Raw genomic sequence first — 19,411 nt, 5'->3', positions numbered from 1 at the left:
TCGTGAGTGCTCGTACAAATGTTGAATGTGAGCACTATTTTTCACTCAACACAAATCAAGATTCTAAATTCCTAGTTTATATTATTATGGACTCAAAATTGGGCTAAATTTCTTATGAAGTGATAAACATAACCTATTTCTGGACAATTTCTATCCAAATTTGGGAAAGGGACAGTGTTGGGCTTTAAGCCTGTTGTTCCTTTCCCAATCATTCATAATTGAGAATGATATTCTATCAATGTATGAATGAATAAATAAATAAGAGTGACTTCATTAGTAGGCCTAATATTGCTGCAAAAGACGTCTCAATCCTTTTTCTAAGGTCCATGTTATACAAGCGCTAATGCCGCGGCGTTTTAGCATCGCGTCAACTGGGAAATGATACTTCCATAGTACACAGCATTGTTGGCGCGCACCTTGGAAGTACCATTGCTCAGTTAACGCGACGCTAAAAACGCCACGGCATTAGCGCTCGTATAACATTGGCCTTAAAAACATAACGCGTTTTTGCATTGGCGGATACCATTATCAGCCAGTTGGAGGGCTTCCTACCCTGCCCACTTGTCCGCCGGCAGTGCAAAAGCGCCTGAAAAAACGCTTCATGTAGCTTGGCCGTTGATTCCGGAAGGTCGGCTGGCAGTAGAGGCACATAAACATACGGCGTTTAATAAACAGCCAAAGATAGAAATAACATGGTGTTAGATCAGGTGATCGTAGAGGCTATGCATAGCAAGCTCTGTCAATGTCATTGAGACCTTCGGCAGCTTTTAGACGGGGTGAGTAGAGACGGCAAGTCAGTGATTTTCATGACATCACTTTTCTCCATCAATTTATAAATATAATTTACAAAACATTGCATGGTCTGGTTGGAAAGTGACGTAATGAAAAGCTCTACTAGCCATCAGTAATTTTTCATCCCTACTTTAGACACTTTACAGCCAATTCTAGGCGAAAATATATTGCGTACTGGTGCAAACAAGACATCAACAACAAAAAACTGAATTTTCTCTCAGGTAAAATCAGGTAAGAAATAAGATAATATATTATGCATCAATATGTGATTGGCAAATGGTTTCAATAAAAAAAAAAAAAAAAGGAACCTTATTAAAATATTTTCATATTGAAAGAGATTATTATTTCACTTTAAATAGTTTCTGATATTACTACTGGGTTATTCTTTCAGTCCAGACTCCAGAGTAATTTACTATAGTGAGGTCCACGTTATAATGACAGTATTTGTTCAACTTTGGTTTTGCTATCATTCGACAAAGCCGGTGGTACTATCCTTTTCTAGGTCCACAACGATGGCAATTATGTTTTTGACAGTGTAGAAATATAATTAATGCAGAGAATCGGCATCGCTTTTCTTCTATCTTTATCCACTGCCATTATAACGTGGACCTCACTACAGGCTGTTGTTATCAGTTTATTCAGATAAGTTTTCTCTATCATGAAAAAATCGGAAGTTTTGAATTTGGAGTTCAAGTGCAAAGACCAGAGACAAAAATAGAGTGATACATCCGCATTCTTCTCTATCTCTAGCTTTAAATTTCTATTGATACTTCTTATTACATAATTATGTGTTCTTATCATTTAATCTTTCCCAAATTATGAAATTCGTAGTTTTTTGAAGCATAAAATTATTGATTAGTTCTGTGTGTAAAGGTAAAATTGAGTTTTTAAGTTGGATACTCTGGCATGGCCCTCTCCCGTGTAGTCTTGTCATTGCTGAAATTGAAAGTTTCGTATTCTTGCCAGCTTGAGTTGAGAAAGTCTATTCCAAAATACTTTTTTAATAATAATACTCGTTTAATCTCAACTGCCGCTTTAATTGATAAAACAAAGAAAATGCCTTTCGAAACAGTTGAAGCTGGAACACCTAATGGCGATGACTTCAGAATCTATTACAGTAAGATGACTTCTTATCTAGACCTTATTCGTAGTTAGGTACTTTGTAGACTATTTATCTTAAATCTAAACTATATGTAAGCTAATTTGTAATTTTTACAAAAAATAATATCAATGACCGGTTCAGAGTAGATCTGTGACCATTTTTGAATTGGCTAAACTAATTTTGCAGGTTAGAAATTTCTCCTTCACCGGTACTACTTACCTACACGTGAAGTAATGCAAAGTTCCATGTTTTACGTTTTATCTAATATTATTTACTCAATATCCTTGAGAAACAAGACTATTTTAGAAGATCATAAGTATACAAATTTTAAATCAGTTGATTAAGGCGACTTTGGATGCATTGAAAGTAAAATTCAGTAAAAAAAATACCTGATGTGTCGATGTGTCCGTTTTGGATAATTACTTGAACTACCTATATACGTTTTGTAAAATTAATATTCAACATGATTTCTGTTTAAGATCAATATCAATACATTATTGAAATTTGTATGAATCATGATTTTAGAGGGGTTAAGTCTATGCTCTCAATTGTTCGGAGGATACAACAGGCTTTTAGAACAGGGATCAATTGAATTGGTATTGTGTGATATCTGAAAGGCCTTTGATTTTGTGTCTAAATGTCATCTTTTTGAGTAAGCTGGCGTTCATGGAAAAGCATGGTATTTGATTGCTGACCACCACAAGGATAGAAGCCAGGTAGTTTTATAATAAGTGCCCCATCAAATAAAAAAAAACATATGAGGTGCCACTAGGTCAGTACTTTGCCCGCTGCCGTTCCTGTTGAACGACTAGCACCTGCATGGCTCTAGCTTGTTTTTTGCTAATGACTTCACCGTCATTGGTCAGGAAAAACGGCCCCTTTTTGTCAAATTATGTGTTCTCTCAGCAGAACGGAGATTATTGATGCCGAGCCAGTTTTCTTACTTGGATTTGGTATTGATAGCAAATTATCATGGGAGTCTCATATTACCAAGGTTTGCAAAAGGCTCTCAAGAGTTGTTCAACTACTTTGTCCCTTGAACGGGGTGATAGTGAGTATGATGCACACTACCAGCCCATATTGCAACGATTGGGCATTCAAACAGTACTGTACATTTAATTGTCATCGCTTCTACACGTCAGGAAAAAAACATCTGACTTTAACCAGGGAGGAAGTGCATTCACATGGAATCCGAGAGGCAGTCAACTTGGATATGCCGCGCTATCGCCTGTCAGATGTCAGAAAGAGAGTTTTTCAGTGATGGTTGTGTGCAAATGCTCAGTTGCCTACGAATTCTGCCTCAGTTCGGGCGCGTCCAGTTAATGTGTTCGAATCAAGGTGGCTCCACCTTGATCCATTATCAAGGTGGCTCATTGGAAGGAGCTTCTTTTGAGGTTCAGGCGCTATGATCAGTTGGTCATACTACGGTCACCCTATGAAACCATATTATGGGTAAAGCACTAATTGGCCAATTCCTCAATCAATAGACTGTCACAAAAAGGAACTAAACTATCAGTTTGAGACTTCAACTGCCAGCAGCCAGCTTCCCTTTTAACCTATGCTGATAGTCTAAAATGAATATCATTATACAGTAGTACCCATTAATATTATCTGTTGTATGCTACCATAAACTGGTGTCAACAGATTTTGAAATCTTGGCATTTTATGGCCCTCGGCTCTGTTCTATCTCGAATATAGTATCCTATCACCTCTTATGTATTGGATTTTGTTTTTGTAATCGAAAACGTAGAATAATTGTTGAGATTTATTATTCCACTGTCGAAACTATATTGAGCTTGATTATGCAATAGAGTGATGATTTTATGAAGATTTCATCGAATTATATAGATCATCCATCTCAATATACTGTGCTGTATTGTTTAATTTATTTATTTATTTGTTGATACAGTTACAAATCATATGAATATGATCGGGATAGAACAACTAACAGGCATAGCCCAAAACTATTCAGTTCCCAAATTTTGATAAATAATAAAATGTCCGAAAAAATAGGTCATGCTTTTACTGAGGAAAGTTCAATTTCTGTCCAAAAATATATATGAGCTAGAAATTTTGAATTTGGAATGATTAAAATACCAAATTATAGTCAAATATTGCACTTAATATCACAGCACTTTGAATAAATTGAGTTATTTCAGAAAATTTTAAAGCCAAAAATTTACACACAACTTTCCACTAGGAACAGCTGTTACCACATAACTATGTATCAAAGTTTTGTATCAATACTGTCTACTGTATTGTATATGTCCTGTATTTTAAAACAACCTTTCAATACTAAAATCATCCAAAAATGTATTCTGTAGTTATTCTCATAATTGCTCATCGATTTGTTTATATTTCTTGAATAATTTCGTGAATTATTGTTTCATTTTCAGAAAATGAAAATGGCCCAGTTTCACCGCTGCATGACATTCCGTTGTACGCTGACCCGGCCAATAACGTCTTCAACATGGTCGTTGAAATACCTAGATGGACAAATGCAAAAATGGAGGTATTGTAGTCGTTTTATCAATTATGTTTTTGATCAGTCGATGCAAAATGCAATTGAAGTCACATTTTGTATGTAATATGAAAGCAAACTCTTGATTACGGAAACCAATATCATTATTCACTAATACGTCGAATTCGAAATTATGGCTTGAACTGAAAATGTTGTGACAGTGAAGACCTGAAAGATCTAACTTTATTTCGGACTTTCATCTTCAATTTGATTATCTTTCAATTTTGGAGATTTCATTTTATCCATCAAATTTTAACAAAGAGAATAATGGAGGGAATGAATAATCCTCCTCTAAATACGGTCTTGTTCCTTATTAGAGGAGTAAATTTTCAGGGGAATATATTGTGAAATGTACTTTCTGAAAATAAAATGAATTTTCATTTGAAAAAAAAAAAAATGAAATGACTGAGGGAAGGAATGCGTGAAGAAGGCCAAGACTGGATTACATAGAACAACTACTAAAGTAGGATGTGAGATGTGCCAACTACAGAGCCCTCAAAAGGATGGCGGATGACAGAGAGGCATGGAGTGTTGCTGCTAACCAGCCTAACGACTGTTAACCAAAGAGAGAGAGAGAGAGAGAGAGAATTTTATTTGAATTCGAGAGAGAAATATCTCAAGGTTATCTGATTTATTTCTCTTGCGATCATTTTAATGATGTGATGTTTGTGGAAATTAAATTAAGAATAAAGAATACATGTATTACATTTTATTCTTTATCGATCAGTAACTATGTTTGTCTGCAGTATTTCCTAACAAGTGTAGATACAATAACAATTGTTCTTGATTATAAAATCCGAACAGCACTGTTTAAGGCTGTGCAAAGGCTAAAAACAAACTTTCTACTGTTGATATTTTTCAAAGTTTTTCGATTTGTATATCATGAAGTTATCAAAATGAAAAAGGTTTCCCAGGAAAACATTTTTTTCCTATAATTACTTTTTGAGATATAAGCGCCTAAAGTTTAAATTTTTGGGACAGAACATTTCAAGTTCGGTAAGAGATAAATCCATAAGATTTAGAGGATAGATTCTTCATGGTATTGTTGATCTAGTAAAACAAAAATTTTCTGGAAATATTGATTTTTGAGAAAGTTATTCAATTTTCCAAAAAATAACTCAACTAAAAGTTATTTTTGGTCATTTAAAATTAAAATTTAAACAAAAATTTTCTGGAAATATTGATTTTTGAGAAAGTTATTCAATTTTCCAAAAAATAACTCAACTAAAAGTTATTTTTGGTCATTTTTAGTAAATTGAATAACTTTCTAAAAATAATATTTTTAGAAAATGTTTGTTTTATTAAATCAACAATACCATGGAGAGTCTATCTTCTAAATCTCATGGATTTATGTCTCACCGAACTTGAAATGTTCTGTCCCAAAAATTTAAACTTTAGGCGTTCATATCTCAAAAAGTAATTATCGGAAAAAATGTTTTCCTGAGAACCCTTTTTCATTTTGATAGCTTGATGATATACAAATCGAAAAACTTTGAAAATATCACCAGTAGAAAGTTTATTTTTAGCCTTTGCACAGCCTTAATGCATCCCACTCGTGATTCGTATGTATCCTAAATTATTGATTGTTCAAATTTATTGAAAACTTTGTACTTCTATTGTTAATTATATTGAATATTATCTTCAATCATTCATTTCCGTATTATAACTATAACTATGAAGTTATGTTTACTCGATCAAATGAGGTGGGATGGAATAATAAAATTTTACCCGGGCTACAATTCTCGTAAATGTTAGTTTATCAAGTTATTAAAAATGTTAGAATCAAGTTTGTTTTTCGGTAACTCTTCAAAATTATATTTTTAATCTGTGAATATTTCCTATTTTAGTTATAATAATGTGAAATATTTCTTCTATGTTTAGTTTTGAAGTATCTAAATTTGAAAATCTAGTTTGTGAAAATACTTGACTGAAAATTTTGTGAATTGAAAAACTACAATACTTAACCTATTTTTGACTATGTGTTATCTAAATTTGGGAGAGGAATAGCACAAGGTTACCTCATTTTTCCTCTCCCTATCATTTTGATAATTTAGGCTACTTATTGTATAAATGTATAAAGAACTATTGTATTGTATACAAGAAACTTCAGCAATTTCCTTTGAAAATCGAGAGTAACTCCAAAACCTTCTCATGGTTTAAAATTTAGACCAATAAAAGCATAATTTTGCAGTTTTTCTGAAATGCATTGACAAACGTTATTCAATTTATTGCAGATTGATACAAAATCTCCACTGAACCCAATCAAGCAAGATGTGAAAAATGGGAAGCTGAGATATGTTGCAAACTGTTTCCCTCATCATGGATATATCTGGAACTATGGTGCATTCCCCCAGGTATTTGTTACTTATATTATGGCAATCTTTTTTTATTAGTGTTCATTGTACAATTCAATACAAAGATTTTAGTATTTAGTGAGTGAGTTAGGAATTGTGTTGAAATGAAAAACATGGTTCAGTTCAAACATTTTAATTGGCTTCTGAAAAGAGTAAAATTCTATTGCAGTCCTATTATTTCAACCATTGTTGTTACATTCCACTATTTTGAAGGGTGGATGTTGCAGAACTTGAAATATGGGTAAGGAAATTATCCCTCCATTAATGTTTATAAATGCAGTTTACTACTCCCATCAGGATATGTGAGTTTGAATGAAAAAGACTAAGAAATTGTCAAAAAACACAGATCTATTGATACTTAGAAAGACCGGTTTCGGTTGTTACACCATTGTCAATCTCTGATGAACTGTTTATCAGAGATTGACAATGGTGTAATAACCGAAACCGGTCTTTCTAAGTATCAATAGATCTGTGGTTTTTTGACAATTTCTTAGTCTTTTTCATTCAATATGAATAATTACCACAATATCAACTTCTCAACTACACAAAAAGATATGTGAGTTTTTGTGAGACAAGTGAAGGGAATAAAAAATTAGATTAATATTGAACATAGACTAATTTCAGGATTCATATTAATCCATATGATGAGAACTTTTGAAGATATGAATCATACTTATTTGACAGAATTTTCCATACTTGAAACATTAATAGTTAACATCAAGACTATAGACTCATATATACCCATTTATTTAGTTGTATTACTTCTGTTTTTGTTAAATTACCTAATTCTATCGTATAGACAAAAGCTAAGTTTTACCCTTACTTCTTCCCAATCTGTTGATATATGTTTGATTATTATTATTTCTATTGAAATATATATATATATATATATATATATGCTTTTAATTGTTATAGAATCAAATAACAATTTATTGCATTTTATTGCAGACATGGGAAAATCCGGCTCATGTAGATTCCCACACAAATCATAAAGGAGATAATGATCCAATCGATGTTTTGGAAATCGGCCACCGTGTGAGTGATATATTCTACTAATTAGTTATTTGCAATTTAATTAAGACCAGCTAGAAAACAATAATTTCTAGTTGATATATATTTTGGAAGGAAATTGAACTTGAAATTTCAACAGTAAAAACATAGGCCTCACCTATTTCTGGTCATGTTATTCATTATGAAAATATTGGGAGCAGAATAAAATTTTGGGCCAAGCCTGTTGTTGTTTCCCAATCTTATTCGAATGATCTGTGATTGCATCCACAAATATATCATGATCATCATTAAATTTAATATTATGTTCTCCTATCAACATGTAGGCTACTTCCTATTCACTTTCCATAACTCAACTTATTCTCTGAAATATATTTGTAATATTGGTAAGTATGAGTTATTGTGCATAAATCTGTTGTGAAGAACAGTTCTCAATATTGAAAATAATGATTAAGCTCCAAATACTCAAGTTTCTCTCTTCGTTTTTCTTTTATCGTATAATAATGAATACACCAATTTCGTTTTTGCTTAGAATGGTGGATTGATCGTTTTTGGAATAATTCATTTAGAAACAGTTCAATTCACAACAATTCAAGATTCAAGATTCTTTATTGCCAGAACAACTTTACATTGTATGAGCACGTCAAAAAATAATAACAATAATATAACACTTGTGAAATAAAAGATAAATTATGATATAAAATTAAGCATATGATAAAAGAAATCGTATAATATATGAAGATATTACAATAACAATTTGTCTTATTATTTTGTCTTAGTCTTAGGAACAAACTACAATTCATATTAATAAGTTATTCAGTTTTACCAAAATTAAAAGGTAAATGTTGCATCATGAGCATTCATAATAATGTAGACTGAAAATACTCATCTACCGAATAGTATGCACTCTCTGTCAATTTATTTTTTAAAATTTGTTTGAATTCATAGATTGGCAGCTCTCTAATTTCTAAAGAAAGATTGTTATAAATTTTGGTTTGTTGAAAAATATGGCTATTTCTTGTCTTGGAGAGTCTAATCTGAGGCAGTGATAGATCATTGCCACGTCGGGTGGAGTAAGATGATTGGCTCCCAGACGCGGAAAAGATTCTATATTCATTTTAACATATAGCAAGGTATGAAGAATAAAGAGAGAAGGTAACGTTAGAATTTTCAGACTTCGAAAACTCTCTTTACAAGACTCTCTGTTCTTCAAGTTATTCAATACTCTCACTGCCTTTTTTGCCAAATAAAAACCTTTGCTGCATGACAAGAGTTGCCCCAGAGACGAATTCCATAGGAGATGAGGGATTGGAAAAGTCCATAATACACAAGTAACAAAGATTCAGCATTCAAAGATAACTTGAGTCTCCTTAAAAGAAAAACAACTCTGGAGAGTCTCCTGCACAAACTCAAGATATGAGGCTCCCAACCCAATCTTCTCTCCAATGTAAATCCCAACAGTTTGACATTATTCTTGACATTAGTATCCTCAGGGGGGGCCCCTAAGGGAGAAGCATATATATTCAGTCTTACTCTCATTAATGACTAGATTGTTTGATTCAAACCACAACTTTGCAGAGTTAAGGGCTCCCAGATGAAACTTTTAACTTTTAGATTAGATTAGATTAACTTAGATTTATCTTTTTCATAATTCTGGTCAGAGGATATTAATGTCGTGTCATCGGCATATAAAACAGACAACGTTGGAACATTACAATACAGGTCATTAACAAAAATAAGAAAATAGTAAATATAGAATAGTAAATATAGTATAAATTCTAGTAAATATAGATCAGGATTTTTTTCATTCAACATGTTTTTTTTCGTTAGTGTATATTTAATTTAGGTGTAATATTGATATTATGAGCATACAAATTCACTAGGTATAACGATAACTCCTGAGTGGGTAAATTTTATTCCGATTTCAAATCTTCGCTTGAGTGGGAGACAAAAAAAATGTAAGTCATTGTATTAATATAACTATTTATTTCAAGAGATTTATCAAACTTCAACATTTGAAACGATGCTTTGAAACGATTTCCAGGTTGCCAAGAGAGGAGAGATAATTCAGGTGAAAGTTTTAGGAACGATTGCTCTTATTGACGAAGGTAACGTATTTTTAGTTTCATTTAGGTATCTTTGCCAATCCATGAATGAATATCGTCTGCTCTTTTATAATATTTCACCAGCTAATTATAATCTAATGTTTTTCTAATCAGTATCATTATGAGAGGTATCTTTTTTGGTGCTATATATTTTGTTTAATTTACTCCGAATTCATCAATCATCTTTCTAATCATTTTATCTTTTAAAAGGTTGATTCGAAGTTTAATTTTACAATGCTCAGAATGGAAATTATCGACTAGGGCTAGTGTGTGGATGATTGGTTTATCAGCGCTGGCCTTCATTGGCCTATGTTGTTTTACCAGGCCAGGCCAGCGACTGGGTCAACATTTGGACTAGGCATTACAATAAATATTACACACTTTTCATTACAAATAATGTGATTTTTCATTTTTGTATATTTTGTAAAGACAAGAATATTTGATGCTCATGTAACAGTGAAATGAAAAATATGTTGAAGTGGTATCTGAAAATAGTAATTTTTATATTTCACTATCTGAATCTTATAGTATTGTTGGGCATCGTTTAATAATAATAATAATATCGAGTGACCTGGGTGGCTCAGATCTGGTGTCAGAGTTTTCAAGTCGCAACTGATCAATTTTAGGGCCTCTGACATGACCTAACTCAAATAACTAAAAAAACTCAACGAAAGGGTCAAATTTACTTTCTTAATTGAGTTAAAAGATCCAGAAATCATAATATGAAATTTTGGAAAGTTTTTTAATAAAAAACTCAGTTGTGTAATAGAGAAAAAAGCCACCGCAGTAGGATCTGTATCTGATAGAGTATGAATGAGATTGATTCTTTGTCAATAAATTACTCTTCTGAACTCTGTGAACTGTAAATCTCGTTCAAAGAGTTTTGATTACTATTTAAAATCGTGTATTTTTTAATAATCGCACAAATGATAGCATAGTTTTGGTAGTTGACTGGAAGTTGTATATCAAACATTTTGTATATTATGCTTTTTTCAGGTGAAACTGATTGGAAAATCTTCACTATTGATGTCAATGATCCTCAGGCACAGCAAATGAATGGTGAGAAGGAGCTTTCTCTCTTTTTCCAAGGGCCCTATTAAACCTGCATATTGCAGATAAGCTTGTTAATTATGTATCAGCTCTTGATGTCTTGAAGCGCTCGATTGCACATATCAGTGGATACCTATATTTCCAATCGTTTTTTGTTTAATTTTCTTTCAATAAGGATGATGCCCACATGAGCTAAGTGTTTGATTTCCAAGTGACCACTCGTGTCTAAAACTAACACTGTTCAAATAAGTGTCTATTTGGTCAAAAATTAATGATTTGTTGTTATGCTTATCTTTCTTAAAAATTTTAACTTACTCTCTTCAAGCAACTCACAAATAACATTAAAATGTAAATATAAATTATAACTTAATTTTATATAAATTATAACTTAAATACCTATTGAAGGTGAGGGTATGTTTGGTAATTTTGTTGAAATTTGTGAAGAATGGCCTGTTATTTTTCAAGTATTTTGGAAAGTTTGGTGGATTGAATACAGATATAAATTACGAGTATTTCAAAGGTTCATCAGTGAAAGGCGTAAATTAATTTAGGATGAGGTTTTTTCAAATATAACTTGATTAAATGCATAGGTTCATATGCAAGCTCGTTTATCTTGCACAATCTGATCGATAACTAGACGGGATACATATTTCGCTATCTTACAAACAAATATGCAGGTGTAATGGAGCTCGAATGAATTTTTTTGAAATGAATGCCATTGGATGAAATTTTATTTTTTCCAAATTGGATTCACATTTACTGTATTAGACTCATTACTTAAGGCTTTTCTGAATTCATGTTTTTAAACTATCTTGGAAACTTTTCCACAGTCTCTGTTTATATCGTTCTATCTGTAGTGAGGTTCACGTTATAAATGGAAGTAGAGAAACATAGGAGACCAGCGTTGCCGATTCTCTGCCTTGTCACTGCCAGCTGATACCGGTATATCTAATGTAAAATTAACTGTTTAAAATAATAAATCATAGCCTATTAAGTTTTATGCTTCAAGATAATAAATATTTCAATTATTAAAATAATACATTTTCATAATTGAGATTGAAAATTTGGTTTATTAATTAAAATTCTATATTGTCATAACACGATCTGGCAAAATTGCGGAGCTAGAAAAGGTTAGCGCTATCTGCTTTGTCGAATGATAGACAAAGATAGCGACATCACTGTTAATCAAATACTGCCACGTGGACCTCACGATAGGGCTTGTTTCTTACCTTCTGAATATAAGTTCTAAAATATAATCTCTATAATAAAAACATGAACCTTTTTTTGGTAGCTTTCTCACTATTTTCATGCATGCTCTTTACTTATTTTGGATTTATTTCAGACAATGAACAATTTCAATCAGAATGAATAAAATTATAGTCTTCGGAAGTGTTCTGGGAAGATCAATACAATGCCAACTCTATCAAGAATACAAACAATTTCCTGTTTTTGTGATATATTGCGTATTACTCTTTCATATGCATTGTCTGTCTTTTCATCCATCTAATATTCCTCTAAAATACCCAGTGATTGTTTACAATTGCTTATCACAGAGTATTGATTATAAGTGCGGTTATTATTTATATATTGATTATATAGGTAGTTTATTTAATATACCATTCATTTTTTCCAGATATCAATGATGTTGAAAAATTCTTCCCCGGTTTACTGAAAGCTTCTGTTGGATGGTTCAAAATTAAAATTATATTATTGAATGAAAAAGACTAAGAAATTGTCAAAAAACCACTGATTTATTGATAATTAGAAAGACCGGTTTCGGTTATTACACTACACCATTGTCAATCTCTGATAAACTGATAAATCAGTGGTTTTTTGACAATTTCTTAGTATTTTTCATTCAATATGAATAATTACCACAATATCAACTTCTCAACTACACAAAAAGTAAAATTATATTACCCGAAAATAACCACTGATTGTTTAAAATTGCTTATCACAGTTATAATATAGTTTATTATAATTGATTTTATAGTTTATTTAATATACCGTTTATTTTTTCCAGATATCAATGATGTTGAAAAATTCTTCCCCGGATTACTGAAAGCTTCTGTTGAATGGTTCAAAATCTACAAAATTCCCGATGGAAAACCCGAAAACAAGTTTGCTTTCAATGGCGAAGCAAAAAATAGCGAATTTGCTCTAAACATTGTGAGAGAAACTCATAAGTTCTGGAATGGGTTAATCAAGAAGGAATTGGATGGCGGAAAGCTTAGCTGGTAATTATTCTGACAAAATTAAGTGTTTATCTTTTTAGAAGAATATTAACTCTTCAATAGTAATTTTGTGAATAAGCAGTTTAATTTTAACAGTTTTGAAATAAGTAAACTCTTCATTTGTAGAGCTTTAATCAAATAAAATTGAACATGACTTTCTACTAGTAACGGATCAACAACATTTGATATTTATGAATGAATCCATGACAACGAAAACATATGGTTTATCATATCAAGTTTAAAATTAGAATCCTATACTGTCAAACGAGCAATTTCTGTTTATATCTATATGTTTGTATGTCACCGGATCTCGAAAACGGCTCTAACGATTCTCACGAAATTTGGAACATAGTAGGTTTATAATATAAAAATTCGATTGCACTATGTCTCATCCCTGGGAAAACTCACTGAAGTACATTAAAAGGATAATTATTATTCATACTTGGAAAAACAATGAAGTACATTGAAAGGATAATTATTATACATACTTGGAAAAACAGCTGATAATTTCGTCGTCTGTCGGTAATGGAAGTGAGTGAGCTCGTGCATGTGTGTGAGACTGAGCCAAAATTATGACTCAGCTGTTGAACTATTGCAATCATTCTATCAGGTACTTGGTGCCGATTGCACAAAAGCCGGGTTAAATTTTAATCCTGATTAATTCCAGGAGAACTTTTTAAAATGGTCTCCTTTGATTTGGTTCATGTGAAATCAATCAGGATGGAAATTTAACTGGCTTTTGTGCAACCGGGCCTTTGTGGGAGAATTTTTGCATTCCACTGGGAATTAATCTCAATCCACTATGATTAGATAGAACCTTTCTGTATAAATTATAAATATATTATATTTTCCTCTTTTGTAATAAATGATCTATGCTATTGTACTCCAGAGCGAAGCTCGGTCCCCCGATATTGGTTTTATAACAGTTCTAAATACTGATGTAATTTAACTATGCTTGATTCTGGAAAACTATCAATAATTTTATTCTCGATCAAGGTTTTCATATGGACTGTTGGACTGATCCTGATGAAGCTTGAATAGTTTGATTCCGGCTATCATCTTAGGACTGATAGCTCCTATCTTCCTTAGATATCATATTGGTGGTTTTCATTACATACAATACCTTTAATTTGTATTTCAATTTAATGAATTCATTTTTTTCTGGTGCTGAATTATTCTTCTTTAATTCACTGGTTCTCTGACAACAAGAGACTTGAAATCTATGAAAAAACTATTTTCAAAATGACTTTGTCCATTACTGTTGTCTATAAATTACTTTGTCCAAAATAATTATTATTCTTTTCAATTACATTTTTAGGATCCTGTATGATGAAGGTTATACAGGTTTCTTTTATAATTAAGAAATTGAAAGCTTGGTGAATTTTTCATGAGGCAACCTTGATTTTTTGTTGCAGTTCCAACGTTTCAATTGAAGGCAGCCCTTTCAAAATTGGTCTGGATGAGGCTAATAACATTCTGAACCAAGCGCCTAAACCAGGAACTGCAAAAGGAATCGATTCCATCGGTAAGATTTTTGCAATTCAAAATTGATTGTAGGAATATATTGAAAATGGTTATGTTGCAGATGACTCTCTCAACTCATATTGAGTTGGGCGAGCTGCTACCAATCATCTTCAATCAGCAGCTGGTTATAATTCCTAAGCTGGCTACTGACGTAACGTTTTACATGTCCGATACGATTGTCATTCGAACAGTCTTCGCCTCAACTCACACTTACGCGACTCAGATCGAGAAGAGACTCGACTCTAGTCGTGAGCATGTGTTTTCAAATGGTGACAGTCGCGGAGACTAGAATCGACTGGTCTGAGTGTCACCATTTGGAAACACAATGGCCCATATGAATAAAACCAGGGCAAATGCTCATGAGCAAAAGCATTGAGCATAAGGTTTTGCTCATGAGCAAAAGGTAGAAGCAAAAGCATTTGCTCATTTTGATATGAATAAGCTTTACCTTATACTCCTGAACTCTGGAGCAAATGCTCACGTATTTTAAAGATTTTTCATCAGCTGATTCGCTTTTGTAGCCTTAATTTGTATTTATAGCTCACGGAAGCGCTAAATATGCAAACAGGGGGCACCGCTTGTGTTTGCGTCGTCTGCTCTGTTTTCTATATTTATGAATACAGTTTTAGGTTAGTTGAGTTTAGAATTTTGAAATAATAGCGTGAAAAAATGTCATCTCTATAATAATCTTCAGCATATTCTTATAATATCAATAGCCTTCTTATAATCGTCTACACTCTCATATTCTTAAATGCCTATTTCCTATTTTGTGATGGCTATCTTTATAACAGGTAGCTTTTGTATTTATTCTTTTGTAGGAATAATGGTGATATATATTATGGTTGAATCTAAAAAGAGTTTTATAGTTCTACACTATTGGTTGTGATAGTATCTGGTATAGTTTCCTCTTCCTCATACGAATTAGTTGAGCCATTCTACTACGAGCAAAATGTGATAAGCTGCTCTAGACTAGACTCACCTTTTTTGAAGCATTTGCTTCAAAAGTTGAGCAAATGCTCTAGTTTATTCATACAATTTTGAGCAAAAGCTTTTACTTTTGAGCAAATGCTCAAACTATTTTTTTGATGAGCATGAGCAAAAGGTTTTGCTCACGTTTATTCATAGAAAATGAAGCAAATGCTCCATATTTTAGAAGTATGAGCAAATGCTCAACTTTATTCATATGGCCCATTCTCTCGACTGGAGTCGAGTCTCCTCTCGACCTGAGTCGCGTGAGTGTGAGTTGAGCCTTATATTACCAGCTATGAACGCTCATCTGATAAGAGCTATTCATGGTCGATTTTATTTTACGTGACGTCACACGTGCCCGGTTCCAATTTCTCATACATATTCTCAGGGAGATCTTTTATAAAAAATGAAATAACTTTTCCTTCAAGAGAAGCTGGCAATAGTTATTCCCCACAGGAAAAATAGGATGAGTACTGACAATCATAATTCATTATAAATGTAATTTATTCACTTTTAGGCTAGGCGCACACCAGTTAGTCAAGACAATACAAGACATGATCAGACACGTTTAGTCACAATACTTCACATAGTTGCTTATGATGCAACTCAACTGATCAGTCATTGCAATTAGACATGTCTTCATAAGCAACTAAGTGAAGTATTGTGACTGAACGTGTCTGTGATCATGTCTTATCTTGAATAACTGGTGTGCGCCTAGCCTAATAGCGTAGTTGATTTGAATTTGCCGCCCATCAAGCAGAGTCCAGTACACTTCTTCTTTTCTTTATCATATCTTCTAAGGAATATTAAATTTGTGACATAAATGTATTGTTTATGAAAAATTTAATTATCAATTTAACAATCCCAGTTTATAATTTCAAGACACATCTTGAGATTGGTATTTGAGAGCAAACTGTAAATTTGAAAAATTGATATGAGTTCGTGTGGAAAAGTAGAGATGAGCGGCAAATTTCAGATCCAATATGCTGTTATTTGACATGGCTCAGGTCAGTGTTTTCAGGTCGCACCTGGTCAATTTCAGATTCTCTGACAAGACCTAACGACTGACTGTAAGTAAGGGTACCAACAGAACAGTGAGGTCGACATGTAGATTTCAGCAAGCTAGCATCCTTCGATATCGATGAATCAAAATGTTTTTATAACTGCACAGCATTTTAGTGGCATCGATATTCATACCGCAACTCTGTTCGCACCCTTGTCCATCCATAACACGGGAGTGAAAAATATCTCACCCGGCGACTTGCAAAATCTTGACTAAGCAAGTCTGATCGGATTTCTTTGTTCTAAAAAAATGTTCTTTTGTATGTTTCAGTTGACAAATGGCATTTTTTACATTTGAAATGAGCATCCTTCATTCCAATTTATGATTACTGATCATGGTGTGAACCAATTTTTCATTACTGTTTCGTTTTTGTTATAAAATCAGAATTATTTGAATAAAGCAAGAAATTATTGTAAAAACTGACTGATTTCAGATTCATTACTAATTCCACATTGATTTATACATTTTTAGAACTGCTCCTGAAGGAAAAATCACACAATAAAAGCTATGGTACTATTCCAGATACTTTCCAATAATAATTGTTGTAGTTGATTATGATGTGAAATTACTTAATTTCACATGGAACAGAGATATTGTTGTAGGTAACAATGTCATGAGTATTCTATAACACACAGGATTATGTGTGTAGAGAAGATTCCTTTGTGTGATTTTTTTCTTTTTTTCTGTTGTAATATACAATATGCTTCCCAATTAGAACTCGGGAAATTAGGTTTCCACTGTCATTGATGTGTGCGAATCTAGCTTTATAGTTGCAACAAAAGCATAACAACGAACGCTTATTGGCAAACAAATAAAATAGACTATTTATTTTCCTACAGATACCTTGGAAAGTGACCATTTGTGCACTGATTGCAGGCCGCAAAGAATCATTTTTCCGCACTAGTGCGCAAAGTGAGTACTTTGCGTACTCCAGATTTGCAGCATGCAAACGCAAAATAGTTAGTAGGTTATATGGAGCACCAGTGCAGGAAAATCAAAATTAAGTTGGTAACACTCATAGTGAGGCCCACGTTATAATTGCAGTGGAGAACAGCGTTTCCTTGCCTTGCCATTATGTGCCGCCTTCATTATAGACATTTCAATGCTTACATTACATAAACCCCCCCCCTTCAAGCAGTCACATACATTTTCAATTCAATTACTGATCATTATAATTCAATTTTTAATAAATTAAGGTTTTTATTAATAATGAAATCACACAGAAAAACATTTGGTGGATTTCAGGGAATTTTTCCCATAATTACCCACTTTTCATATTCAATGGTAACTGTAAATTTAATGTGAAATATGTGCGCAAAGTTCGTTTGCTGCACTCAAGAAACCATTCCGCCCTCGCCTAAGGCTCGGGCGTAAACGTTTCTTTCGGTGCAGGAAACTGTCACTTTGCGCACTAGTTGCACAAATAACTATAGTTACATCCATTTGTTACAATAAAACATAAAATTTAAAGCTTCTAACCAGAGGTCCGCCGTTAGCAGTGAACGTTGAAATTTATTTTTCCTACAGTGACCTTTAAAAGTGGCCATTGCTGCACTGATTACAGAACGCAAAGAATCACTTTTCCGCTCTAGTGCGGGAAAATTTTTTTCTGCACTCCAGATTTGCAACATGGCAACGCAAAATAGTTAGTAGGTTGTATGGAGCACCAGAGCAGCAAAATCAAAATGAAGTTGGTAACAGTGACTGTGGTATAGTGTTGTGGTGCACGGTATAATAATAACGATGGACAGCGACAGCCACCACCCACACAGCACACAGCCGCCCCTTCATTCAAACACTACTACATTATTCAATTTAATTAATAACAAAATTACACAGAAAAACATTTGATGCATTTCAGGGAATTTTACCCATAATTACCCACTTTTCATATTCAATGGTAACTGTAGGAAAAATTTAATGTGAAATACGTGCGCAAAGTTCCTCTGCTGCACTCAAGAAACCATTCCTCGCCTACGGCTCGGGCGTAAACGTTTCTTTCGGTTCAGCAAACTGTCACTTTGCGCACTAGTTGCACAAATGACTATTGTACCGAAAGACAGGCGAGGGCGGAATGGTTTCTTGAGTGCAGCAGAGGATCTTTGCGCACGTATTTCACATTTAATTTTTCCTACAGTTACCATTGAATATGAAAAGTGGGTAATTATGGGTAAAATTGCCTGAAATCCATCAAATGTTTTTCTGTGTAATTTTATTATAAATAAATAAAATGGAATAATGTAGTAGTAAATGAATGAAGGGGCGGCTGTGATGGCTGTCGCTGTCCTTAATTATTATAACAACACTATACCACAGTCACTGTTACCAACTTAATTTTGATTTTGCTGCTCTGGTGCTCCATATAACCTACTAACTATTTTGCGTTGCCATGTTGCAAATCTGGAGTGCAGAAAAAATTTTCCCGCACTAAAGCGGAAAAGTGATTCTTTGCGTTCTGTAATCAGTGCAGGAATGGCCATTTTTCAAGGTAACTGTAGGAAAAATAAATTAGGCTACTAAGTAGTAGTCTATTTCTATGGTTACATGAGTTCTTCGAAGTCACAGTGACCATGCCATCTTGAAAACTCAAGTTTATAGTCATTACTCACTTCAAGAAAAGTTTATTCTTATATTTCTTGACACAACCTATCCGGCTCCGCTGGTCTTGGTGAAGAATAAGATAGATAGA

The 19,411-nt window shown here is 33.1% G+C and overlaps 1 protein-coding gene across 1 annotated transcript; it reads left to right on the top strand.

Annotated features, from left to right (window-relative positions):
• Positions 1-1,503: 1,503 nt before the first annotated feature.
• On the top strand, positions 1,504-17,145 carry LOC111050087 (inorganic pyrophosphatase). Its single transcript, XM_039422037.1, has 9 exons — positions 1,504-1,909; positions 4,291-4,406; positions 6,650-6,769; positions 7,718-7,804; positions 9,822-9,885; positions 10,879-10,941; positions 12,956-13,169; positions 14,582-14,691; positions 16,993-17,145. Exons 1-9 carry the CDS (start codon positions 1,699-1,701, stop codon positions 17,022-17,024), a joined length of 1,017 nt encoding a protein of 338 aa, XP_039277971.1. The 5' UTR covers positions 1,504-1,698; the 3' UTR covers positions 17,025-17,145.
• The last annotated feature ends 2,266 nt before the right edge of the window (positions 17,146-19,411 follow it).

The sequence above is a fragment of the Nilaparvata lugens genome, chromosome 2, assembly GCF_014356525.2.
Source record: "Nilaparvata lugens isolate BPH chromosome 2, ASM1435652v1, whole genome shotgun sequence".
Lineage (NCBI taxonomy): Eukaryota > Metazoa > Arthropoda > Insecta > Hemiptera > Delphacidae > Nilaparvata > Nilaparvata lugens.
Note: the sequence above shows the minus strand (reverse complement) of the source record. Positions and strands in the feature narration are given on the sequence as shown.

Coding starts and splice junctions, on each gene's coding strand:
- LOC111050087 (XM_039422037.1), top strand. CDS start 1,699: ATGGCCCTCTCCCGTGTAGTCTTGTCATTGCTGAAATTGAAAGTTTCG. Junction 6,770..7,717: donor ACTATGGTGCATTCCCCCAG/GTATTTGTTACT, acceptor ATTTTATTGCAG/ACATGGGAAAATCCGGCTCA. Junction 13,170..14,581: donor GATGGCGGAAAGCTTAGCTG/GTAATTATTCTG, acceptor TTTTTGTTGCAG/TTCCAACGTTTCAATTGAAG.